Source organism: Ostrinia furnacalis, unplaced genomic scaffold (genome assembly GCF_004193835.3).
Source record: "Ostrinia furnacalis isolate ACB-3 unplaced genomic scaffold, ASM419383v2 OfSCF1473, whole genome shotgun sequence".
In the NCBI taxonomy this organism is placed as follows: Eukaryota; Metazoa; Arthropoda; class Insecta; order Lepidoptera; family Crambidae; genus Ostrinia; species Ostrinia furnacalis.
This window is the reverse complement of record NW_021131712.1, coordinates 145,219-171,881: the sequence shown is the minus strand read 5'-3', so window position 1 is coordinate 171,881 and position 26,663 is coordinate 145,219. Positions and strand designations below refer to the sequence as shown.

General features: G+C 36.3%; 2 protein-coding genes across 2 annotated transcripts; one reads left to right on the top strand and one right to left on the bottom strand.

Moving 5' to 3' along the window:
* The first annotated feature begins 1,791 nt into the window (after window positions 1–1,791).
* Window positions 1,792–24,229, top strand: Tango9 (transport and golgi organization 9). Its single transcript, XM_028304659.1, has 8 exons — window positions 1,792–2,183; window positions 2,445–2,594; window positions 2,724–2,873; window positions 7,934–8,081; window positions 11,606–11,770; window positions 16,279–16,443; window positions 19,523–19,649; window positions 20,077–24,229. The coding sequence occupies exons 2-8, from the start codon at window positions 2,448–2,450 to the stop codon at window positions 20,282–20,284; spliced, it is 1,110 nt and encodes a 369-aa protein (XP_028160460.1). The 5' UTR covers window positions 1,792–2,183; window positions 2,445–2,447; the 3' UTR covers window positions 20,285–24,229.
* A 350-nt stretch (window positions 24,230–24,579) lies between these two features.
* Window positions 24,580–26,433, bottom strand: LOC114352904 (protein stunted-like). The gene is made up of 3 exons (XM_028304666.1): window positions 26,257–26,433; window positions 25,249–25,379; window positions 24,580–24,672 (listed from the first exon to the last, which is right to left on the bottom strand). The coding sequence occupies exons 1-3, from the start codon at window positions 26,283–26,285 to the stop codon at window positions 24,632–24,634; spliced, it is 201 nt and encodes a 66-aa protein (XP_028160467.1). The 5' UTR covers window positions 26,286–26,433; the 3' UTR covers window positions 24,580–24,631.
* Between the last annotated feature and the right edge of the window lie 230 nt (window positions 26,434–26,663).

Genomic DNA, 26,663 nt, shown 5'->3' with positions numbered 1-26,663 from the left:
TCAAAACTCGAAATTTTATTTCTTTTAACCGTTTAAATTGAATAACGTTTTTTGATTTCAAAGCAACTAAAAGTCTTTTTTAAATTTAATTATTAAGTTTGATAGATAGTCAGAAATGAATACACTTAAAATGTCTATACAGGGTACTTAACCCAGAATAGCAGATAGTAAAAAAGCTACTTTTTCTCAAAATTGCATAAATCTGTTGTTTCATCTTTGTTAGCGAGTGAACTTTATAGTGATACCAAATTGTACTTACATCAACTGGAATGATATTGGAGCGCGAGTCAAGTGCGACTGGAGATGAAACGCGACTGAATTGGAGACATTACAAATTGGTAGGCATTAATTATTACTCGTACTATTGCATTCAAATTCAAAACGTTTATTTCCGTATTCACATTACAATTTATAGTGGTATTACAAAATAGAGGTAGGTAGGTATACATTTTGACGCCCTGCAAGGGCTCAGCAAAACATTAGAGAAAGGGTTAGTAATCCCAACTAATATTATAAATGCGAAAGTAACTCTGTCTGTCTGTCTGTCTGTCTGTCTGTCTGTCTGTCTGTCTGTTACGCTTTCCCGCTTAAACCTCGCAACCGATTTTGATGAAATTTGGCATAGAGATAGTTTGAGTCCCGGGAAAGAACATAGGATAGTTTTTATCCCGGTTTTTGAAACAGGGACGCGCGCGATAAAGTTTTTCTGTGACAGACAAAATTCCACGCGGGCGAAGCCGCGGGCGGAAAGCTAGTTTAAAATAAGATGTAGTTAATCTTAAATGGTCAATATTATACAGACAATCATTATTCCATTTTATAATCTGTAAGTTACTTTTACATTAAGAAATACACTCGACATCAAATAAATCGCACTTCCCGCGACAAGTACTTTTAAACGTATGCATCCCCACTTCCCACCGATATTGGTACCATTTAAAAGCCTAGTTCTAAACTTCATTTCATTAAAGGAAAGGTTTTTACCCCAAAAATGTGTCTTTAGAAGGATCCAGAATCACTTCTTCAAAAAATAGGTAGTTACGCTTGAGCCAATTTTTATATGGCTATAAAACTGTTAAGTTGGGATTAATCGCTATCCATCTGTTAAAGAAGACACGTGTGATCATTATTTGGTTTTATAACCATATAATTTTGTCTAATTGATCCCAGAGGTAAGCCCAAAGTGATTTCTTTTTTCAAGTCACATTTCTGGTATATGTTAATCATTTATTAAGAAATTAAATGTGTTTTTCTTTAAGGATATTTATTGGGCTTTCAAATAACACCAATATTGTTGGGGCACAATGATTGTGTCAGAAGAAAATCTTTAGGGTTCGCGTCGCGGAAGGTGCGGTTTATTTGATGTTGAGTATATTTAAATACATTATACCGGTACGTTATTAACGGTATTGGAATTGACATCGAACATCACTAAACCTTATGTCATTATCTGACATTGACGTTTATTGTAACCGAGGTCTTATTGCCAGGGTATTTTTTGCAAAATATAATGGTTAAAATTAATTTAAATATTGTCATTTAGCACCATTCCCAGTTATGTTGTGATAATCTCATCGAGAAAGGGACCAACGAGATAGCCTTTACTTGGGTCCACTGTTGGTTTGTCATAGTTTGGTCAGCTTTTCAATAACGTCGCCGCACGCCTTACGTTCTCGGTCACTGCAATCATGTGTCAATGTCAAACTCAAAATGTGATGAGTGACCGATGTGAAGTCAGCTAAAGTTTTTTTTTTTTTAATTTATAAAACGATAATGCTAGTGCTTATATTGCCAAGGGTAACTAAAACAATTGTTCTAAAGACCAATCAAAACTCACGATCAAAGGTTATCGTAGCTCTTATTGGCTATTGATTTCGGTCCACAAAAGTTCGCTGATCATGAGATCTTTGTGTTGTTTGTTGGTGTTGGTCGACTTCGGAATTTGGATAGATGCGAGTGAAATAGAATGACACTGTGGCAAAACTGGAACTGGCCGAGAGTTTTTGTCACATTACAGTGATCTGTCTCTACAGATTTATTGCCGATCAATACTACTGAAAAGTGGGGACGCATTTGTTTGCTGTCCATAACACATGCGTAGTAGCCAGCAAGTAGAAGTTTACATTTGAATTTTAAACAAATGAAAGTCTGCTAGTCTTCCACAAGTTTTCAAAAGGTTGTTGGTATGTATCAAACAAATGATTTAATGTTCTTTGCTTCAATGAAAGTGCCTAGTATTTTACCTAAGTAGGTAACATAGTTTAACAAAAATATTTAATATTAATTTAAATTTTATACTTTCTGATCATGTTGAAAATAAAAATTGATGATGGGATGTAAATAAATAACAACAAAATTTGATAAAAAACACCTTTATATTTTTTTATAACAGAGAAGCTTGTTTCGTCATTTTAATAACAATAATATTGTATTTTTTTAAATAGAATATGGCTTGGTCAAGATATCAAAAGTTCCTGGCGCTGATGCTGGTGGTAACCGGCTCCATCAACACGCTCTGCACAAAATGGGCTGACCAAGTGGTTGTGAAGGGCTCCGATGGCAACGAACGCGCTTTTGACCATCCATTTTTACAGGTAAATTAAACATTAAATATTCACATTAAATTGATTGTACGTACCTTCAGAAAAAGTTAAATACTCAAGTAATGATTTTTGTCGTATTTATCCTCAATTAGTTCTACATTAATTACTATTCCTCAATAGGCCTGCGCGATGTTCTTCGGAGAGATGCTGTGCTTGCTAACCTTCAAAATACTCTGGCGCATGAAAAGCAACTCCGGCGGCCACTCGCTCATAGAAGGCAACCAGAACTTCAATCCCTTTATACTCATGCCAGCTGCCATGTTTGATTTAGTAAGTAGATTTTAATTATTTCTCATCATTTTCTTTAACAAAGTACCTATCAACTTCAAATACAATCTTTACACCTGACATTGGAGATTGCCATATCAGTAGAAGCAATAGAAAGAAGTGTCAATTTGATTGTGTATTTAGCATTCTATGTATATCTTTGCAATCCCATCAACATCTTAAATTTCATTTTTCAGTCTTTTTAATATCTCTACAACTTGCATATAGATGTAAAATTAGCAGCTTCTTAATTATCCAATATGCATTATGCTATGTAAGTATGCAGGCCTAACATTGTAAAAAATATCATCTATTATTATTTATTATCTATGATAAGGCTGATAAGATAATTTGTCACATTAAAACTAGTCATCAAATCTTTGGATCTCATTTAAATCTCTTCTTTTGCCAGCAAATAAAACAAAATGCTTATTCTTAATTTTGAGATTGACGATTTAACCATCATACTTTTGGTATAAACAAGCATTGTTTCAACTGCCTGAAACTGTCAGGCTCAGATGCAGTTTACACATGTAAGCAAAATAGCCAATATCCCCGCAGACCCTCGTCCAATTACTGGCTTATTACGTGGTCTCGTTTCATCGCGTCCCTCCTTGTATTGTTATTATATTGCAGAGGGTTTATAATGGAATCAATTATCCTTCGTGGAACTACTGTGTGCACAGCGCATAAAGTGTTAACCATCAATATCGCTATGTTGATCAGATGGATATATCCGACAGACTTTGTAGTTATACGAGTATGCGACTACAGCATAAATAATATAGATTTATGTATTGTGACTAACAGTATCACGTACGCTTTGGACGGATCGCGTCAAAAGTTTATTAGTAGCGCGAACATTGATTGCCGACGTGGCAGCCATTTGCATTTGGGTTTTAGTGAATAGCCTTTTAAACAGGCTGATGCTAACGCCTGCCGCTACATATCAATCAGTAGCTCAGATGCACTTGAAGGACTTTTATAAAGCCTTTTGGATATTAAGCATACTTATAGCCGTATTTAAGAAACCATTATGTTTCGCACTCATGATACAAGTTTCGTTCTTAAGAGTTTAAATATGACAGGGTCACACAAGAAAGGTTCCAGTTTCTTAGAAGTCACCCTATAAGTTGACACAATAAAGAATTCTGGTTTCTATACAAAAAGTTGTATTCATTCCTACAATGTCTTTTATTACCAGGTCTTTATTGTGCCATGTGTGCCAACCGACCCTTATTCAATGTTCCCTAATATTTTACAAGGACGTCAATAGAAAGACTCAACAATTCAAGATACGGGTCCGAGGTCCCATAATATCGCGATTGATCTAATAAGGGGCATTTAATATGAATAAAATTGGTACCACATTACCCCACTAGTTTATGATACGTTCATCGTAGTCTCAGTTACAGTACAGCAAAGGCAGTCATCTTTATTATAATATTTTATTCTTAATTATTTTAAAGAGGCTACTACCAGCTTATGAGCTCTATAAAAAAAAATAGTAAACGGACTAAAAATCTCTAACATACCTATTATGACATTTTTTATTCCCTAATGTCGTATTCGTTGGTTACCTAAAACCTTTTGAGGTCTTGTAAATTTATTATTATGCATCACACGTATGTAATACGCGTGGGAATAGGACCTGGTGAATTAGCGAATCATTGCGTCAATATACCAGCATCGGGTCAAAAAATTTATAGTACGAAAATGATTGTATTTAATCAATGAAAGTCTGTTTATTTAAAAAAAGTTGGAAATATGCTTTCGCTTGGATATTAGAATGTATCCCGAATACTGAAATACGACACATTATATTACTAAGATCCCTATACAGTCTGCCATAAGGGACTGCATTCCTTACTATCATTACACTACATTGAACATCTTTATACTCAAGATGCCTACTAAATTTTAATTTTGACAATGATTAACAAAACTTTGCATAACTGGCCATGTAGGTATGAATATGATGCACCCCTTTTAATTGCCAAATCTCAGCCGCTAAAAGCAAAGCGAGGGTTGATACTCGTTACACCGGCTTAAAAAGGATGACCTAGGGGTGTAATTAGGGTTGGCAAGGTAGACAGGGGAATCTAAATTTGGAAGGGGAACTCCCGGGGGTTCGCTATAAATCAATAATCTGGCAGCAGGGTGTTCTGGTGAATCCATTCCGATGCTATACCTATACCAGAAATTATAGCTAGAATACACTTATCGTCTAGGAATGTGTGATTGTGTACAAATAGCAACGGAAGGTTATCAAAACATCAGTTACTATGGTTAAGTTGATAGTAGGTACACCTAGTTAATACAGAAACTTCATAACTCCCCACGTGGAGAGTTGATTGGATTACATTATTTGCTTGCAACCACTTGCAAGATACTTGGTGACATCACTCGTTACATTATGGTTACAACAAGCACGTATAAACATACATGTTACCGTACATGTTATCGTGGTTGTAGCCATATACAGGGTGGAATTTTGTAATGCCACCTGGAGGGAAAGTACTCATAATACTGTAGATAGAAAATTTTACTAAAAGAAAACATCCTTTATTTTTGAAAAGAAAGAGAACTTCATTCAAAGATTTTCTAAAATTTTTGGAAAATTCACCACCAAACCATAAAATTTTCTGTAAATAATTAAAATAATTTTAGATTTCATTTATCAAGTTTGTTAGAGAGATTTCATCCTTATACTTAACCCTAACGATCGATGCATTAGGCTAGTTGCCTAAAAAAATTTTTTTAGTCCGTAATGTTTAATATCAAAAAATATTGGACACATATATTTTTATTTGTCAATCTAACAAATAATTACATAGTTATGGTGCGTTGAAGTTGCGCACGACGTCACAACGTGCGGCATTTTTAAGCAAGCGTTGACGTCACGGGCCTCTTCTTATGAACTTTGGGGCGCTTTATCTCTTTAAATTTTCATTAGTTTGAAAAAGTGAAAAATACGTGTAGAGTATTTTTTGATAAGTTAACTGACGGACTAATTAAAACTCTTGCTTTTTGACCCAGGCAACATCCCCATTGTAGTTAGTTCTATTCCCGGGTGTGGCAAGCAAATTTTTAGAAATCTTTGAAGGCAGTTCTATTTCTTTTTCTAAATTAAGGAATGTTTCCTTTTAGTAAAATTTTCTATCTACCGTATTAGGAATACTTTCCCTCCAGGTAGCATTACAAAATTCCACCGTGTATAAAATAAGTTCACATTGATCGAATGTTGTATGAAATCCTTATAAAGCGCTATCGATGTTGGGTGTCTCGCCGCACTAACAACGGGGTATTGATTGTAATGCACCGACTGATAGAGCTAATAATATCACTCAATGGTTTGTAATGTCTGTCATTATTGGTATCGTCGGGCAATTTTGTCTTTTTATACGCTTGGCACGCTTAGATTTTGATGGTAAAGCGTTTAAAATCAAACTGAACATAATTCAACTTCACCTTTAAATGATAATAATATTTGGTATTCATTGTATTCCGATATATTATGTTGATGCTATTTATAAAAAAACTAGCTGACCCGGCGAACTTTGTTCCGCCTTAATGGCAATAAATAAGCAGACTTTTTTTTTATTTCGAACGGGATAAAAAGTATCCTATGTCCTTCTCCTGGCTCTAAACTACCTCCCTGACAATTTTCACCTAAATCGGTTCAGCCGTTCTTGAGTTATAAGCGAAGTAACTAACACGACTTTCTTTTATATATATAAGATTAATGTGTCGTTTCAATAAGCAATTTGGTCTTTGGGTATGAGTTCTCCTACCTACTCAATTCCGTCTATCAAAGATTTCTTCACAATAAAATTCGTCCCCTGCGGGATACGAACCTGCAACTGCACTGTGAATCACAGGCCAGACGTGAGTCGTTATTACGTTTAATATTAAAGTTAAGTGGAATCTGCCAGTAACACTGTTGGGGCAACTTACTTCGCCTAGTTCAAAGGATGGCGTAACTCGGTTAAAATGGCGTAGCTTCCTACCCTCAGGGACACCGTTTGTTTAACGGCAATTTCCGGGACTACGTCGGCGTTTTGTAGATTACTAATTCAATACTCGGCGGGCGTGTGAACTAGAGTCAAAGTTATCGGAATCCTGTTTAGGGTTCGTTACGGAATAAATTCATTATTTCTATAACATGGATAAAGGCCTTTAGGTACCTAGAGACTCATTAGAAGCGTGAATAGTTAATATTAATAGAAAGATTAATAGAGCATAGATAGATAGTAAGCGCACGAAAAGTGAGGCAACTTTTAGTAGATCATTCTGGTCCACTTGAAACTTTCTGTTTTAATAAAATGTCTTATTATTAACAAACAATAACATTTAATGTGGATACAAATCTCTCGATTTCGAAAAAATCGCCTTAATTTAAACATTTTTAACAACGTTTTGACAGTAACGACATAAGATTTTTGCCTCACTTTTGACGAAGCGTTTATATGAAGACTAGAACATCTAGACTTTACTAATCTAAGTTAATATTTAGCTATGATATGCAGAAATCGCCTTGTTTAACTGGACCATGCGCAAGTCGTCTATTATAATTAGATATTTCGTAGTTAGGTCCCTACAAATTACAAATATAAAATCAGATTTTCTCCAATCAAATCAAATTCTTACTATTATTGCAGCACCTACTGTAAAGGGTCTTTATGCGCTGCTAGCTTGATCCACAGGATTAATAAACGTTCCAAATATAGCCTGCCCTGCCACCACATCGGCAAACATTATCGTGGGTCGAATCACGAAAAGGCGTAACTGATTTTTATCAATTTTACAGGAGCGACGTGTAAAGATAATTTGAAGCATGGAAAAATGCATTTCGCTTCTTTCGCAAAAATGCTTTTTACCTGTCAATACACACACGCACTTCTTGAAAAATAATTCAGTTACGATCTTTTGTGAAGTTTTTTTAATAACATGTGTATTTAACTCAATATCGCGATTTTGTTAAATACGCCTTTTCGTGATTCGACCCAAATATCGTGTGTGCTATCGAGTACTGTCCACACCAATCGATACTATATTTTTAGATCGGCACCTCCATCATGTACATCGGGCTGACGCTGACGTACGCCAGCAGTTTCCAGATGTTCAGGGGCTCCATAATCGTATTTGTGGCTGTCTTATCCATGACCTTCCTCGACCGCGTCGTGGTCAAGCGCGAGTGGGCCGGCATAGGTGAGCATTTGATTTTGATGGGTTACCTACGTGAGTGCGACAAACGTTACATCGAATTTTGTTTATTCGAAAACCTTTCTGCTAAGTTACTATACTGCGACACCTTGTTATATCGATGCCTTGTTACTGCAATGTTACGTTACATCGAGAAACTTTACTGCGAACGATTTTATAGTCGTATTTTATAATTTATTTATATTTATGTTTCTATTCTTATGTTATTTAATCAAGGATTTAACTGTTAAATATATGTAATCTATACTTATAATAAATCTGTAGAGAGGTCAATTCTGTACATTAAATATATTTTCAAAATAACTATCAGGGGGTGATTAGTGATCGATACTGATGCCAAAAATGCAATCAGTAAAATTTTTGTCTGTCTGTCTGTCTTTCTGTCTGTCTGTCTGTCTGTCTGTCTGTATGTTCCTTATAGAAACAAAAACTACTCGACGGATTTTAACGAAACTTAGTACAATTATTCTTCATACTCCTGGGCAGGTTATAGTATACTTAGGAATTCCCACGGGAACGGGAGTTAGCGGGAAATAACTTTTGTATGAAAAAATCTAAACCGCTTAAGTTAGACGCTTAAAATTTAGCATGCAGGTATCTTAGTCAACTTAAAGCTTAGTTACAACAGGATATTGCAAAATTTCCACGGGAACGGGAGTTAGCGGGAAAAAACATTTGTATGACAAAATCTAAACCGCGTAAGATAGAAGAAGGGGGTAAACGGGATCCACGCGTACGAAGTCGCGGGCGGCCGCTAGTAAGTAAATAAAATGTAATGTATTTATAATCTTATTTCATCTATAATGTTGTACCGCCCACTTTATTCTATGTATGTGTATGTAATTTAATTTTTTTTATCTATCTGCTAAGTCAAATAAAAAAGGCTTCGCAGTAAAATCGTTCGCAGTAAAGTTTTTCGATGTAACGTAACATCGCAGTAACTAGGCATCGATATAACAAGGCGTCGCAGTATAATAACTTCGCAGAAAGGTTTTCGAAGAAACAAAATTCGATGTAACGTTTGTCACACTCACGTAGGTAACCCGATATACCAGACCAATTTTATTACTTGCTGACAAAGTTCCAGATAGTAAATAAATATACAAATCAAAGTTGTACTTTATCTGACAGATAAGTTTCTGATAGCTTATCAGGGACTTTAGTACTAGTAGACTTCCGCAAGTAGTGAAACAATTTGAATTATAAAATCATCAATGTACTTAGCTGACTATAAAACATTTTCACAAATGTTTTGAAATTCCAATATCCGTTGTTTTACCGGTTACCTAATTGGCGATTTTTATTTTTTATATCAATGTTGTTAAAATGTATTGTTTCCATTAATTTGTGTAATCGTGTTGCATGACTGTGTTCCGTGTAATCTCTGCTAGCGAAAATGTTGTTTTATCCCCCAAAGCACAGCAATATGCGAATTTACATTTACTTTGCTTTTTTACCCAAGCGAATGGTTTGTATTTTTTATTATTTTGTCAAGTAGGTACTTTATCATGTCTTAACACAATAGAGCTTTGTAGTTGAAGTAAATAGTAACAATCGACTCATTATTAATGAAAAATGGTACGACTGAACGACAACAACAATAAACCGTGAACATACATAGAGTGGAATTTAAAATGAAACACTGGGATGTTTTTCAAGATACCAGAATTTTATGTTTTAAAGGAATGTAGCTAAAATAGTTATGTTAGTAAGGTAAAGTCACCAGTCATGGACCAGTAGGTACCTGTATTTTTGTGTTTTTCTTAGTTGGGCTTTAAAGTGAAAAAAAAACCCAGTCAGTTTAACTTACATTATTATTACAAATGGCTTCATGGTATCAAATAGTGGCATGAATCACTAGTTCAGAGTTCGGTTTCCGCGGGTCTTGGCTTGTTTATACGCCGCTACTCGGAACAGGCGTAGCATCCAAAACATCGTACGATGCCGAACAAAACACTGTATCAAAACACGCTCGTGCAGCGAAAACTGAGATGGAATCAATACGCAGCCTTAACAGTATGCCCCATATCGTCGGGGTTATAAATTTTGAAATATTTGTTTGTCTCGAAGCGCTGTTGGGGCCCAAATAATACGGGGCAAAATATATATTTTTGATGTTCATACGGGTTAAAATTGTATAAATATTTTTGATTTGATTTGAATGACGATCGAAGGATAGGTTTACAAAAATGAATTCTCGATACATGGGAAAAGATTCCACCATTCGTCGATAGTTAATTAGAAGGTTAGATGATATATCCTTCCTACCCTTTTAGAGAAAAATTCCGTAACGTCATAACAACATAATAGGTATTTCACACGGTTCACACCGCGTACCCTCGCAAATCTATCAGAGCCGCCCATTATAGTATTTTGCATTATTGCTTTGTCCTAGCTGTCCCCGCCAATTGACATTCATTAAAACGCGTCGTTGCAGCCTGCACGTACCTACTGCATACAGTACGCTCGTATAAAATGAAATGATTCATGACCTCTATAATATAATATTAAATCTGGGGTGAACACACAGATACAGTTTGTCGGTGAATCATCATACAACACAGTTGAACACAGCTGTTTGCAACTCGTGTTACCAATAATTTATTATATGTATAAAAATGAATCGCAAAATGTGTTGGTAAGCGCATAACTCAACAACGCTTGGACCGATTTCCTTTTTTTAATGTTCGTTGAAGTCCAAAGATGGTTTTTTTTACGGCGAGAAAAGTTCGAAAAATTTCCGGGAAACCCCTAAAAATACACAAAACTTCACTCCTAAGGGGGTAAAACGGGGTCGACGCGTACGAAGTCGCGGGCGGCCGTTAGTTGTAAATAAAAGTACTGTGTACCAGAAAACGAAATGGTTGCAGATAATGAGCTATGACTGCTGCGTGGAATTTTAACACGTATTCAATATTTACTATTATGGTGAATCAGAAATTCTTTTCAGAGTCTGCTATTTCTATCACGGTAAATCGGTAAATCAAGGTAGATTTAACAATTAAATGTACATAGTTAGGTAATTATGAGAACATTAAAAATAAAATCATTCAGTACGAGATAAGGCCACTTGTAATGGTAATATTATCCCCAAAACTAATTATGAAAAGCGGCGATTGCCGAACGGTGAAGGTGTCTGCTGACTGGCCAACTCGTGATCCGAGGAACGCCGGTTCGATCCCCGCCTAAGCATATTTAGCTTACCAAGCACGGGATTATAGTGTTTCGTATTTACAAGTTGCTAAAATTTTTCGAAAAACATAATTATTATTGTGAAATGCCACAGAAAATAATACAATCTAGTGCTAAAGGCATTGTCAATTTGATTATTGTAAGGGGTAATATTTCGCACTATTGACTCCTGCAAATAATTATTTTTATTTCACCTTGCAAAGCATCGCTGTTGCTGTGTTTATCATGCATGCTGTTTCTACATTCTGTATTAATTTCAATCGTGAAGGAAAGTGTGGGAGACGATAAAAAAGGCTGTGAACAATAATTTGCTTCAGGCCTGGTGATCCTCGGGCTACTGATAGTGGGAGGCACAGATGCCCTGTTCCAATCGGCAGGGGAGTCCAAAGGAAGGAACAGCCTCATCACCGGAGACCTGCTCATCATAGTAGCGCAGGTCGTGTCGGCCTGCCAGATGGTGTATGAAGAGAAATACGTCGCTGGTAAGTTAGGCCCAGAACAGACGGTGAAACGCAACTGCAACGAAACTGCAACTTTCTGATGATTCTGATGAATGAAACTGAAACTGAAAGTTTCAAACTGGTCGCGTCATGCGTGGTCTCTCAACGGACGCTATGGCAGAAACTTAGATGCAACTCAAAAGTAACTAGCAGTTGCAGTTGCGTTTCACCGTCTGTTCTGGGCCTTACAGAAACTAGCTGGGTCATTTATACGTACCTACATATTACGTACACGAGACTATTTTCACCCCTCGTTCTCACCGCTGCAACTCCTGTGTAGCCAAGATCTACAACTTGATCGCCAATTAAAACCCTACCAATGGAGGTCAAGTTTATCCCGGTATAAAAGTTAAATACCGTACCTTAACAGTGTTTCAAAAGTTCGGGCAATTCGACCATTGTTTCCATTGGTACACCAACATTGGGCAATTTCAGTATAAATAGAAATTATGTCGCTGGTGAGTCACAAAAAGTAGCCGGATCATTAATATTACAGTGTTTCAAGTCTGGTTTGACAAATACCACTATTGATTCCATTTGTATTCCAACTTTAGGCAATGCCACTATTGTTGGCATACTTACATACATACTTTGAGAAATGTCACTCACTATTGATTACGTTTGTATACCAACTTTGGTAATTTCATTTGTTTACCAATCTTCACTCGTGAGGGTTTCAAAAAGTACGATTCGCCTGTCCATTTAAGCTATCCTGAAATAATTGACAATCAATGGGTTCCATCTCTGACAAATAATAGCATATAAGTCAAGCTATCTTCGTAATATTAACTTTTATCAAAATTGGTTCTGCTATTAAGGCGTTTAAACTAAAAAAATAAAACCCGACAGTTTCATTCGCATTATTAGAATAGACTAGACTAGAACTAAAGGTAATTTAAGTACGAGCTATAAAGGAACATCAGATGAGCTAAAGATATTTTGTCCAGTTGAGGAAAGTAGAAGGTAATTGACCAACTCGACCGTCAGATGTTATCACGGTACATGGCCTCCGACCGGGGTTAATGACTGATAAGGTCTCTGGCACACCTCCGCAAAACCATGACAGTAAATCCCAGACCTTACACATAATATCTGCGTTGGTTTTATCAAACCGAATCTGATGATGGTAGTCAGCCATTTTTGGCTTATTCCACTATTCCCCGTTGACAATCCCCGTCAACGAGTAATAGTGAAGTTTTTGTTCACTATTCCTCGATAAATTAGGATTTTATTTTTAACATTATAAGCTTCAATGAGGATCATTTCGATTTTTAGCTGTGAATGCAGATTTATAGGGCTAAGAAATCCTTAATACACAGTCCAAAAATTTTTGTTCTACGACAAAAATTAACGAAGTTATGGCCAAATTACTAAAAAAGTTCACTGACCGCCCGGCGCGGGGACGATGACGTCATTATATCCGATCCGAACGCTGCCGGCTTACTGCGTGGATAGAAAATATTTTTTTCTAGCCAAACTATCAGTTTTAGAGAAANAATATTTAAAATTTAAAACAAGCATCCTTTTTATGTTTCAACTGTTTCACAAAGATTTCAATGAGAGTTTTTGATAGACTTTTTGATGTCAATTATTGCATATTCTTTTAGCTGTCGAACGAATTTACTTTACTTTTATGCTTATAGGTCCTGTACATCGGAAGATATTGCTAAATTAATTAATACACCCAGACACAGAAACCAAAAAACTGCAATTTTTAAAAGTAGGCCCTACTCGAACAAAAATTGGCACTTTAAACTTTAATCATTTGCAAACGGATCCCTAAAAGGAAAAATAGTCTTAGAAACCCCTAAACCAAAAAGTCATATCTAACGATACCCCACACGATGAGGTAGATGAAAAAAATCATCCCCACTACATGTAGGGGAGCTACCCTAAAAAAAATTTTTTTTTTCAAAATTTTATTTTGTTTTTTTTTTGTCGGCGTGATTAATAAACATACCTCCACAAAATAACAGCTCTCTCTCTATTCTCAATAGTTTCCAAGCAAAACCTCGGACAGACCGACAGACATATCGAAACTATACTCAACATGAAATAAACCGCACCTTCCGCGACGCGAACTTTAAAGATTTTCTTCTGACACAATCACAGTGCCCCAACTATATTGGTGTTATTTGAAAGCCCAATAAATATCCTTAAAGAAAATAACATTTAATTTCTTAGTAAATGATTAACATATACCATAAATGTGACTTAAAAAAAGACCTCACTTTGAGCTCACCTCTGGGATCAATAAGACCATTTTTTATGGTAATAAAACCAAATAATGATCACACGTGTCCTCTTTAACAGATGGATAGCGATAGATCCCAAGCCCAACTTAACAGTTTTATAGCCATAAAAGTTGGCTCAAGCGTAACTACCTTTTTTTTAAGTGACTCTGGATCCTTCTAAAGACACATTTTTGGGGTAAAAACCTTTCCTTTAATGAAATGAAGTTTAGAACTAGGCTTTTAAATGGTGCCAATATTGGTGTGAAATGGGGATGCCTACGTTTGAAAGTGCTTGTCGCGGGAGGTGCGATTTATTTGATGTCGAGTGTATAAGGGTTCCTTGACAGGACTACGGAACCCTAAAAATGATGCTTGTTTTAAATTTTTCAATGGTATAAAAAAAATAGACCGTGAACATACCTTTTTTTCCACTTTTTAGATGCACTAGTCATTTATTACCTAGTTTAAAATTTTAAGGGCTTGAAATTTGAATTTGGCTGTTTAACTAACAATTTATCACGAATCCTTTAACTAAAAACAGATTGTTAAATATCACTATAGATTGGGCGAGTTATACCCTAGTGATTTTACAGGTATTATCTGGCCCGGACCTTCGGACGAGATGAAGACTAGTATTTAAAAAAGTTATTAACTGGTCCGCGGACCAGATTTTCGGTGGGCCAGATAATACCTAACCCGATTTTACGAGGACAGTAGTACGAACACGGTAAAGAGAAGAAATTATTTACGGATTGAGAATGAGGATCATTTCGATTTTTAGCTGTGAATGCAGATTTATAGGGCTAAGAAATCCTTAATACACAGTCCAAAAATTTTTGTTCTACGACAAAAATTGACGAAGTTATGGCCAAATTACTAAAAAAGTTCACTGACCGCCCGGCGCGGGGACGATGACGTCATTATATCCGATCCGAACGCTGCCGGCGTACTGCGTGGATAGAAAATATTTTTTTCTAGCCAAACTATCAGTTTTAGAGAAAAACTTGTAATGACATTTATTCATCAGAATAAAGTAAGCTATCGATAGGTAATTTTTTAAAATAGAAATTGTGAAAAATATCGCAAAAAATCCATACGCTCATACGATTCAATGGAACGCAGAGACGCGATTGGGTTCTCCGCGGTGGTATATTTGGCGATTTATTCAAATGAAATGTTCTTAAGTGTTTTCTTCTTCCAAGTAAAATATAAAAATGTATAAGTATTAATTTATTTACTTGTAACAATAAGGTATAGCTAAGGCAGATACACTCTGCCTAGAGCTAGAGCTTAATCGAGCGTGTGTGTGCAAACAATTTAGGCCCTTAAGGTGTCAAGGCGTTCGAGTCCCCGATAGTACCTACCTATCTATTCGCAGTTCCCATGGGCGGACCAGCTGCTGCAGGAAAGGACAGCTGCTCCCCCTGGAAATCTATTTAATCTTAGCCTAGAAGCTGGGTATGACTCCCCCGCCCCCCTCCTCTCCCCAGGTCATAAGCTGGGCATGACTTCCCCCTCGGCCAGAAGTTGGGTATGATTTATTTATTTTGATGAATAAATGTTATTAAAAGTTTTTTTCTAAAACTGATAGTTTAGCTGGAAAAAAATATTTTCCATCCCAATAGTACGCCGGCTGCGCTCGATTCGGATATAGTGACGTCACGCGGCCCTGCGTACGTTGACTTTTAGCGGCAAAAACGGTCTATGTTTATTACTTAATATCTTCGTAAGTAATGGTCCGATTTGGATAATTCAAAAAGATATATCTTTCTTATGTCTTAAAGATTAACGTAGATACTAGTTTTATTGAATTTTCTACAACAGTACTGATCCTCATTGGCGTTAACGGGGAATAGTGAACAAAAAGTTCACTAATCCCCGTTGACGGGGATTGTCAATGGGGAATAGTGAAATAAGCCTCATTTTTCGTAGTTACCCAATATTTTCTTAATTGATTTAAAAGCTAAAAAATAGTTCAATAAGAGGCCACGAAATCCCGGAATGAGTTGCGAAAATGTCAGACAACCTCAAAAATATCAGAATATTTTCATTAACTCGAAAATAATAAAATATTCTGACATTTAAATAGTACAGGGTGTGTTAGAAAAATAAACGAACATGGAACTTCATATATGCCCGAATCATACATGAATATATTCGTACACCTAACTAACTACGTAAAAATACCTCCCCATTTAATTTAATATGTAGCTAACATATCGATTCTTTCTTCATTGCAAACGTCAACCTCTTCAGGTCTAAACATCCCGCCGCTGCAAGCCGTGGGTTGGGAAGGCGTGTTTGGGTTCTCGGTGCTGTCAATGCTCCTGGTGGTATTCTATTGGATCCCAGCGCCGCCGCACTTTGGGCACAACGCTCGTGGGACAGTCGAGGATGCTATAGATGGATTGGTGCAGATCGGTGAGTGACGACGGTATTTTATTTAACTTACTAGCTTTCCCGCAGCTCATCCTCATCCTCACAAACTTTCGCATTTATAATATCAATAGGATAATCCTCCTGAATTCCCACAATAGACAGCCCTTTAGGAAAAAAAGTTGTGAGATATTCTGACGGATTCCCGAACTACTCAGCTCACGCGGTCCAGTAGAATATGGACTTATAATTATAAGGCTATCTTGTCTGCGCTAGATAGAGCGCCATTTAGAAACCTGACTCTGAGACGACTTATCGCAGAAAAAAATGATGATCGTGAATATCGTGATCATTTGCTTACGAGGTTTGAGTTAAATAAGTCATCCATACTTTTGATTGAGTCAATATGATCAATAAAAATAACTAAATATCACCAAAAAGCGACCGTTATCGGTACATCCTTGGTAGTAACAGGCCTGTTCATCTCCGCGAGTTTACATCGAAAACAAAACACGCACGATGGCCCACCTACAGGATACTATTCGACAAGGCCTCACATACGAGCGAACACTGACGCACGCACGCGTATTCTTGTGTATGATGGAAGAAAATAAAGAAAATGGTGTACTAAATACTGTGTAGTATTTAAATGCCTAAATAATAATAAAAACACAGAATGTGCTTTTTTAAGTTGCATCAAGACACTGATAGGCAAATAAGTAGTTAATATTATTCATGATAATTCATGCTAAATCATGTATTTCCTCCGCCATTTTCCGCAGTTTGGCACCACACGTCACATCATTTTACCGAAGTCAGCCCTATAGCTTCGGCGCAGTGCCGATCACTGACGTTTGTCAACAAAATGGTGCTTGACTCTTGAGACAGGCTAAATTAACCCTTATTTTCCTGTGTACCCTTGGCTGTTCCCTTGATGGTACAGTGGAAAATAAATTTTAACCGCTGTACCCTTGGCCGTAAAACCCAACCAACTTAAATTGTACACGTGATCAAGAGGACTAGCTTTTCTTGAATTTGGCCAAAAAACAAAAACAAATGAACATCGATAAAAACAAATGAAGTAACATGGATGTAGATAAAAGTAAAACCTAATTAAGGTAAGTGCCCCCTACTTCGGTATATTAAGGCTCTGACGAATTTNCATCAAAATATTATTCATAATATCCTTGATTCGGTAGTATCACGAAACAGGGGACACCCGAAAAATAATATGTACGCTATTTCGTGAGTCAATTAATCGCAATTTTAAAGGAATTCTACGTTTTCATATAACTTTTTTCTAAGCCAAATCAATTGTCAAGGAACACATGAAACCACTATTACAAGTTTTATGCAAATGGACGTTTCTTCGCCTTTCTATAAGCTTAAGAAGTTGGAGCGCTAACCTTACGGTGAGAGCAACATTTTCACGCCGCGCGACTGTTTTTGGCTCTCTGAGAGTTTGAAGCTTTGTATTGCTCTCATTTTTGGCGCCACAATGTTGGTACTTGGTTTTTTAGATACTTTGAATAATAGAGTTTTTGTAGTAATAAAGAATTTTTATAAATAATATTCCATTTGCTTATTATTTGAGCTAGAAAAAAAACTTACGAACTTACGTACTATCACGAACTAGTAGCCGTTTACCTTATAATTAATTAAGTACATAGAATAAAGACAATATTATGCCATTTTCCTGTACCACTTCTGAAATGTCAAAATTGTATTACTGTCGATCGTCATGTAACAATACCGCCATTCCTCTCAATAAAACAAGGTATATCATCGTCAATGCAATTAGCTTCCATGATAAAATTCACAAAAATATTGTAAAATCAGTTATCAAATAACATTCACAGGGACAATTGCGCAGAAGAATAATCTCAAGATACCATATTTCTTTTTCAGAATAATAAAATTAGCCAAGTGCGTGTCGTGCCACGTGCAATGTATGGTTCCGTAGTTGTCCGTCGTTAACACAATATATTTCAGAAAAACCAAGCAATTACTTCATCTAAAGTCACTTTTAATATTTTCTTCTAAGGAATTTTCACTAGTAAAGAAATTTTATAATACATGAGTTAAATGACTATTACTCTAAAAAGAAACGGTTACATTAAAGAGGTTCAATATCAATCCTAAAATAGGTACAGGATTACACTTAAAATGGAAAACTATAGTCTCAATCTCATTAAACATAGGTAAATACTAAATCCTCCTAACTTACGAAGTTTGACCTTTCATCATCAGCTCACCAAAAAACCTGAAGTAATACAACTGTATGAACATACGTACCTAAAATATTTAAAGAGTTATTCTCCAACTCCTAACCGTTAAGGAGTTTTACCTTCCATCGTCACCTCATCAACATTAATTGATGACTACCAGATGCATATATTTGAATATCTTTAGAATAAATATGAAAAACGATATACGTGCCTATAAAATTTAAGGGTTACCCTCGATTTCCCTAGGATCCCATCATCAGATCCTGACTTGGTGACAATGGGACCACCTCAGAACCTATCGAACAAAAAAAAAGAATTTTGAAAATCGGTTCACAATTGAGGAGTAATCGGTGAATATAAATAGAAAAAAAAAACATTACACACAGCCGAACATAATTATAACCTCCTCCTTTTTTGAAGTCGGTTAAAAATGGCGTAATATTATCTTTATTCTATGTACTTAATTAATTATAATTAGGTTTTAATTTTATTTACATCCATGTTACTTCATTTGTTTTTATCGATGTTCATTTGTTTTTGTTTTTTGGCCAAATTCAAGAAAAGCTAGTCCTCTTGATCACGTGTACAATTTAAGTTGGTTGGGTTTTACGGCCAAGGGTACAGCGGTTAAAATTTATTTTCCACTGTACCATCAAGGGAACAGCCAAGGGTACACAGGAAAATAAGGGTAAATTCCAAACCATATTGTTAATATTTTTTAAATACCTTCGCGAAGTAAAACTTCTGTACGTAGTACTTATTATTATTCTGTGGTAGTAACAACAAACCGGCGCTATTATTACTGCCCATTAAAATCATACCAGCCTTTTGGAAATAACTGCATTTCAAATACGGTAAAGTAGAATCATCATTAATACGATTTTATGACATTACAGGTAACAGCGCAATACTGATGGCGGCCATAATAGGCACCATCGTCTCCATCGCGTTCTTCAACTTCGCTGGCATCAGCGTCACCAAGGAAATGTCTGCCACTACTCGAATGGTTTTGGACTCTGTTAGGTAAGTTTTGTTACGTACTTAATTGATATCGTTCGTTCGTTTCAGCCAAATGACGTCCACTGTTAGACTAAGGCCTCCCCCAAGGATTTTCATAACGACCGGACTGCGCTGCCCGCATCCAGACTCTTCCCGCGACCTTCACCAGATCGTCAGTCCACCTAGTGGAGGGCCTACCCACGCTACGTCTTCGGCTCGTGGGTGCCACTCGAGAACTTTTCTGCCCCACCGGTCATCATCTCTACGAGCTTGGGGTCATTGGACAAAATTCTACGTGCTCACAGACCGGGCTTTAGACGACTCACCCAACTCTCTCGGCCTAGAATAATTTTACTATCTCGCCCGTCCACTCGGTAGGTGTGATCAAGGCAATGCTGCTAACATAAGAAACGTGACGTTAAGTTACACATCCACCATTCGCTATCTCCAGGACGCTGGTCATCTGGATGGTGTCGCTCGCGGTCAAATGGCAGGACTTCCACTGGCAGCACCTGATCGGCTTCGCCGTGCTCATCCTCGGCATGGCGCAGTACAACGGCATCGTCCCCAAGGTGAGCTGCCGGCGCCAGGCCGAGGCCACGGAGCCCGAGACCGAGGCCGTCAACCCGGTGGCCGCGGCCGCCGACCCGGAGGCCTAGGGCTCACCTGCCGTGGCCATCCCGCCGGTCCCCACGCCGCCAGGCGCCTGACAGTCGAGCGGGGTGGTGTGTTGGAACTCGATTCCTTCCATCCCCCCCACGCCGCTTCTCAGCGATTCCTCAGTGGACACCGTCTCACAAATGTCCTCAGATATCTGCTTGTCAGTGGAGTAAACTGCCCATCATCGGCGACCGGCGACTGTATACGACCGCGCGACCGATGCGAGTATTCTTATGCTCCCATACACAATATATTGTTTCCTAAACGAAACATTTGCGTGTCTTTAAGAAGAATACAATTCATGGGACCCAAAGGAAACTTGCAGCTACAAGGATATTTTCGTTCTTCAAAGGCAACGGCTTCTAATGTGCAATAGTGACTGCTAACAAAAACACTTATAATTAAGTAGTGATTACCCTTTTAATGTTTATCTGTCTCAAACACAATCCTTGCAGTGTTTATCTACGAATTTATTGTATTTTCGATGGCTGTTCAGTAATTTCGTACCTATTAATCATTTATAATGGGTGTTTCAATTTTCAATATATGTTATCACTTCTATTGTAAGTAATGATACAACAAGTAACAATCTTGTAATATACATTTTGCCGAACAGATGTCAAAATGCTAATGTGAAAATACACTTAGTTTTAGTGAGGACCTAAGTATGTCCTGATTTATGTGAAATGAATTTAATAATTAAAGGCTCATGTTGAAAACTACTGTGAATGTCCAATATAGAATGTGATGGATGTAGATCATAAATATACCTATATATTTTTGTGCTAAGATTTGTAGAATTATTTAGATTTAAGTCATATTTATTCATACATATTAAATACTTATAAATAATGTCGTGATTGACATGTTTTTAATAACTTTTACTCGACAATACTATTCTTGATCTAGTATTTAAAAAAAATGATATTTTAATATTTGTATAATGAAGTGATTTATGAAAACATAAGTGAAACAAAATTAATTAATTGATACCAATTTGGCACAATAAGAGAAATCGTGATGATAATGTACAAATATGAGACTATTCATTTTTATATATTTCAAAAATAATATTATATCGCTTAGCATAGGGTAGCGATTAGCTACCCTGTAATATTTAAACGGAAATAATGGCTTACTTAAAAAAATCTAATATAAAGTCAAAAATACCGTATGTCATTAAAAGGTATCTAAATCATCGCCCTGAACTATTTTGTAACGTAAATCTGTTTACGTATAATATTTACTTCTTGACCATTAAATGGTTGCGCTATGTACAAACTACACCAAACATGGTTCTGATTGAACAGAATTTTTGTATACCTATCCTGTATTTGAATATTGTAATTTTAACGCCAGCAAAGGCTGATAATGTAAACATTTATAAACGAGGAAGGGGTAGGTAGGTTATAATAATGTATGTATGTTAGTACTTGGTTGGGATAATTCTATATACATAAGGTGTGCCTTGGGACGGATTTGCAATTGATTGTAAATAAAGACAATTAGTCTTACCAAGCGTCTAGACTTACGGCAAATTATTTGCCTCAAAAGTAATTTCTAAATTACCCCGAATATCGCGGGATTCCTGGCGCTCATGCGGTGTACCGAGCTATTGGTCTGCCAAATTGTGATAATGTAGTTGTCGTTGTAATTACTCCAAGAAAAAATGTTTTAACTACGTCAAATGTCCCAAATCTTAGAAAAATGGATTTCCACGTGTAAATACATACTTTGATTTAAATACATGCTTTGATTTCCCGACATAAGTAACTTTCATATCATAACTTTGAAATGGCATGATTATTAAAAACTGGAGAGAGAAAGACTCTGAGATATTTCCAAAAATACAAAAACCCGTGCCTTCTTGACTATTTATATTTCGGAAACCTTTAAGTCTTTCACACATCTCATTGTAATTTGCGACTGCTAATGTTGTAAAATTAAACCTTAATAATAACTTTACACCTTTCTAAATATAGTGAGATGATAGATCGTATGATTTGTAAGTCAGTCGGGAAAATTTTGTAAAAGTATTTATTAATATTTGATGGAAATAATGAATACAGGATAAAGTGTTAGTAATTAACTGATTACACGTAAACTATGTAATGATTCCTATTCCTATAATATAATAGATGTCCAAATGCTACATTTTTCCGGTGATCCTCTTAAAATTAATACAAGACCGGTCTTGGTAGGCCGGAAAGTAATGCAATGAGTGCCAACTGAGGTGCTAGAATGTTCGTAGTAGACACGAGAATGAATATGAGTACTGAAAATTCAAACTACCTACTATCTCACAAAACACAAGTACACTTAAAATCGGGTATAGATTATTTGCAACACAACATGTAATAGAAAATATGCATTAACAACTACGTGCGCGCGCACTCACAGAGTACTAAGCTGTCTTACGTGGCCATTAGCGACCAATCTAAGCCGCGAACAAGCAAACCAGGCGATTATTTTGAATTAAAGAATACGAGCAAAAACTACCGGAAACGGACGCACAGTAAATGCGCGTGCGCAAAGAAAACATATCTTCATCCCTACTTAATGCAATTAATCTCTACCTTGTTTAAGATATAATTAATTAAAGCCTATTTTCGTATGGTGACGTTTTCTCTTATAAAATTAGGATTACAGATACAAATTGGGGCAACGGAAACCCGCACAGGGTTTATTAGATTCTGTGCTATCAGCACAGTCGCAACTTAAAAATGCACATAAAAAGACGCGTGTAAAAATGGTCTTATGACGGTATAATATTTAAGTAGGTATATGATGATAAGTACTACTTTTCTATATGTATGTAACTTATGTGATATGTATGCATACTCAGTCTTAATTAGTAACTCAAAATACTGTAGAATCACCTCTAATTATCTCATTAGCAGTAAGTGCAACCAATATGATATTATCTCTTACCTATTTGTATGTATCTTCAGCAAAGTTGAGTCAGCGTGTAACATGCGGCTCAATTTCAACATAGTATATTTCTATATTTAGTGTATACAGGGTAGAGATGAAATTGTGACCAAGAATATTTTGTTTATCAATAACATAGTTTCGCACAAAACAATAAAAACTTCCTTGTCAATATTCGACTATGAATTCTTTATCGATTAAAACGTCCCCAACCTCCTGTAAATTATCTACCGGTTTATGATAAACTACTTTTTATTAGCATGCAGTTTCGTCTTAACTCCGTTTTAAACAAACATAATCGTATATTATTGGTAACTTTAGTGGTTATAACATACTATCTATATTCTCTAATAAGTATTCGGAAAATATACATTTCCACGATTTGCTCATTAAATTGGGTCGATTTGTAGATTTGTGAATGTGCTTGAAGCACTCTCACGCACGTGACAAATGCATATTTTATAATATTTGGTGTGTCGCTTAAATGTACTGAACTGAGTGCACACCACACCCTGTATACTTTAATGATATTAATGTATAATCTAACGTCTGTATGTGATATTCCAAAGTCCAAATTAAGGAATGTAAATCCTAGTGATAAAATATATTTTCGAGGAATATTGTATCACTGCATTTGAAATGATATATTATGATTGTAAAGTAACCTAATTGTATTTTATTAACTCAGTAGTGTGAGTGTAAGAAATAAGTGCTACCCTATACTGTACTGCCTGTGAATGCTACTAGAAATAATCGAATCTATTTGTGATGGTCCTAATAGGAAAATATTTAGTTTGCGTCCTAATCTCTTACTGAAATTATAACAATGTTAAGTTATACACTTTTCAGTCATATCACATCCCTTTAGAAGCAGAATATGCCCATTTTTCACACAAACAGGCCTACTTGATGTTACGATTATTTTTAGAAATGTTTACTTCTGAATTTTCTATGTTATGGTAAATTATAATGAATATCGGTGTCCAATAATAATCTAAATGTCAGTGGTATCTGTTGAAAAAAAAGAAACGACATATCCTTTTTAAGTATTTTTTAAACTAATAATACCTTTAATGTTTACCTACGTTCGTAAGCCATATTTTTTCTACTTCGTAAGGTATGTTATTGGTTATCGCGTATAAAATATATTATTTCAAGATAATTTTATTGTTTTGAAAAATTTAAACTTATTTGTTGTCTGTAACGAAATAATTTAACTTTTTTTAATAAAATATGTCGTCAAAATCATGCTGTTTGTATTTACGACTTTCTATTTACTTTTATATTATAACTTGGAACTTAGAAGTGACTAATAATAATAAAATACAGTGGTCGAATTTAAATTTGTATATTAAAACCGTTATTAACTATAAAAAAAAATCAACTATTGTCTACTCTAGTTATAGTAGCGTGAGCTAAGTTGGTTCCTTTTCCGGTTCAAGTTTCTTTCCATGAGCTGTAAATAAAAAAAAACATGTCAAAACAAAACGATAAACGCTAGGTTCGTACTCGTATTTGTGCAAGTCTCGCAGGGAATTCACCTTTTTCTACACAAAGCCTACTTGTTCACATACTTACATGATGTAGGCGACGAGCGACGTTTAATGTAGTGTGGCACTTAACTTGCCACTCTACTATAAGTATCTTTCGCTGTTACACATAAGCATGTCACTTGTGCTTATTCATGCCAGCCAAATGATTGCTCCAACATTCAAATTATTCTTTCTTCGCGACAGGACCAGAAGCATATTAGATATGGGGCCCGAACTAGAGGTCCCTCCACCTAAGCACGCTACGCCAGGACATACCTAACTTTACAGGCAATAGTCTTTAGTTTAGTGGTAAGACCACCTGCTTCAGACTTCCTGTTCGGTTTGGTTAGTAAGACCGACTGGCTAGCTACCACCGTGTTCATTCCGGCAGTTGGAGGTAGATAGCCAGTTCCTCTGATCATCACTTCTCGTCGTGTGATATAGACCAAGCGCTTCCTAAAAAGATTACCTATTCAATAATGAGGCATAGAAAAACTAACCCAGCATCTCTCCCTTTAGCCAGTAGAAGTATCTGATGGCAGAAATGTCCCTCTTGCCGGCTTCGTCGCGCAGATTCGCCTTGAGGGACTTCCTCAGCACTCTCGCGGCTATGTTCGAGTAGTTCACGTAGCTGGAGACAAGTTTAAGCTAGTTTAGTCTTTCTTATCTTCATACCCCCCCAGTCGAAGCCTATGTAAGGCTGCCGTTTAAACCATGTTTAAAAAGAGCGAGAGTTCTAGGTAACGTTAGAAATCAATGCAATAATATCAACAGAGAATAGGTGATGAAACTCTTAAGGTTTAGTTTAAGAATACGTTACTTCTCCTAAGTTTGGCATTATGAAAAAAACGAGGTCATTTTCTGTAATAGTAGTGTCAACGAAACGGTTGACCGTTTAACTTTAAACTTACAAATTAACATATTTCCTGTACACAAACGAAACAATAGTAAATTGGTGTGTAATAAAACAATGTGTCTAAAATTAGGAGCATGCTTCGCTGAATGCGATCTAAGGCTAGCCGCACATGTGGACTGCTCTAGACTGACAGCTCCATGCCTCCATGTATCCGGGTAGTCATAGTCATAAATGTTTATTGCATCATGTTGGTACATTTGGATCTTTTCTTTAATGCCGTCTCTCGTCGCACTTAAAGAAAACGACGAGCAATCCAAAGTTTTCTCTCAAAACTGCACACCACTTAAAAAAATGTCGCTGACCACATGAATATCTGCCCGTGTGTTCGCAGACTTACACTGGTTACAATTAGCTATGCTAATTAGTACTCCTGCTTAACATCTTCAGTTAAACAAATTGAAAAACAAACCAATGATGGCCTGGCTTGGTAGCGCGACTTATCGCCTCAGTGCGTCTCAGGTTCGATTCCAACTCCTTTTCTAATGTGCAGGGAGAGGATTATTAGGCACTGTGCAGGGAGAGCCCTAGTAGGAATACCTTACTACAACTAGGTACCTCACTCTAGAATTTATTTAATTATACAAATATTTACTTGAGGCCAACCATCCTCCACGTGCTCATGGTGAATTAAGGGTCACGGGCCTTCCATAAGATCTACGAAACTTCCACCATCAAGTGTATTTTTATCCACTAAAATCGTGTGTACACTTACAAAATGGATTTATAGACAGTGACAATAGTATGTCAATTGAAAAACTTATATGAATAACGTGGGTGGCCAGGATTTAAAAGTAAAAGGAGTACCTACATACTTATATCATATTATACCTATTTGTTGGTAGACAACACAGGGCAATACGCAATGAAATCCCTCGCGATGTCGCGAACAGTTATAATAACAAAAGCGCGGTTCAAATATATAAAAATAACTTGTTCAGAACAGAGCCGCAACATTTTTAACTTATTTAAAGCGACGATTGTGAAAACTTGGTTATTTCT

What these genes read in the sequence shown, in the direction of transcription:
- Tango9 (XM_028304659.1), top strand. Translation starts at nt 2,448, where the DNA reads ATGGCTTGGTCAAGATATCAAAAGTTCCTGGCGCTGATGCTGGTGGTA. An exon ending in CAGCTGCCATGTTTGATTTA is followed by an intron (nt 2,874 to 7,933) that starts GTAAGTAGATTT and finishes CTATATTTTTAG; the next exon opens with ATCGGCACCTCCATCATGTA. An exon ending in TGAAGAGAAATACGTCGCTG is followed by an intron (nt 11,771 to 16,278) that starts GTAAGTTAGGCC and finishes CAACCTCTTCAG; the next exon opens with GTCTAAACATCCCGCCGCTG.
- LOC114352904 (XM_028304666.1), bottom strand. Translation starts at nt 26,285, where the DNA reads ATGAGCACGTGGAGGATGGTTGGCCTCAA. An exon ending in TGGAGGATGGTTGGCCTCAA is followed by an intron (nt 25,380 to 26,256) that starts GTAAATATTTGT and finishes ACTTGTCTCCAG; the next exon opens with CTACGTGAACTACTCGAACA. An exon ending in GCTAAAGGGAGAGATGCTGG is followed by an intron (nt 24,673 to 25,248) that starts GTTAGTTTTTCT and finishes TTTTATTTACAG; the next exon opens with CTCATGGAAAGAAACTTGAA.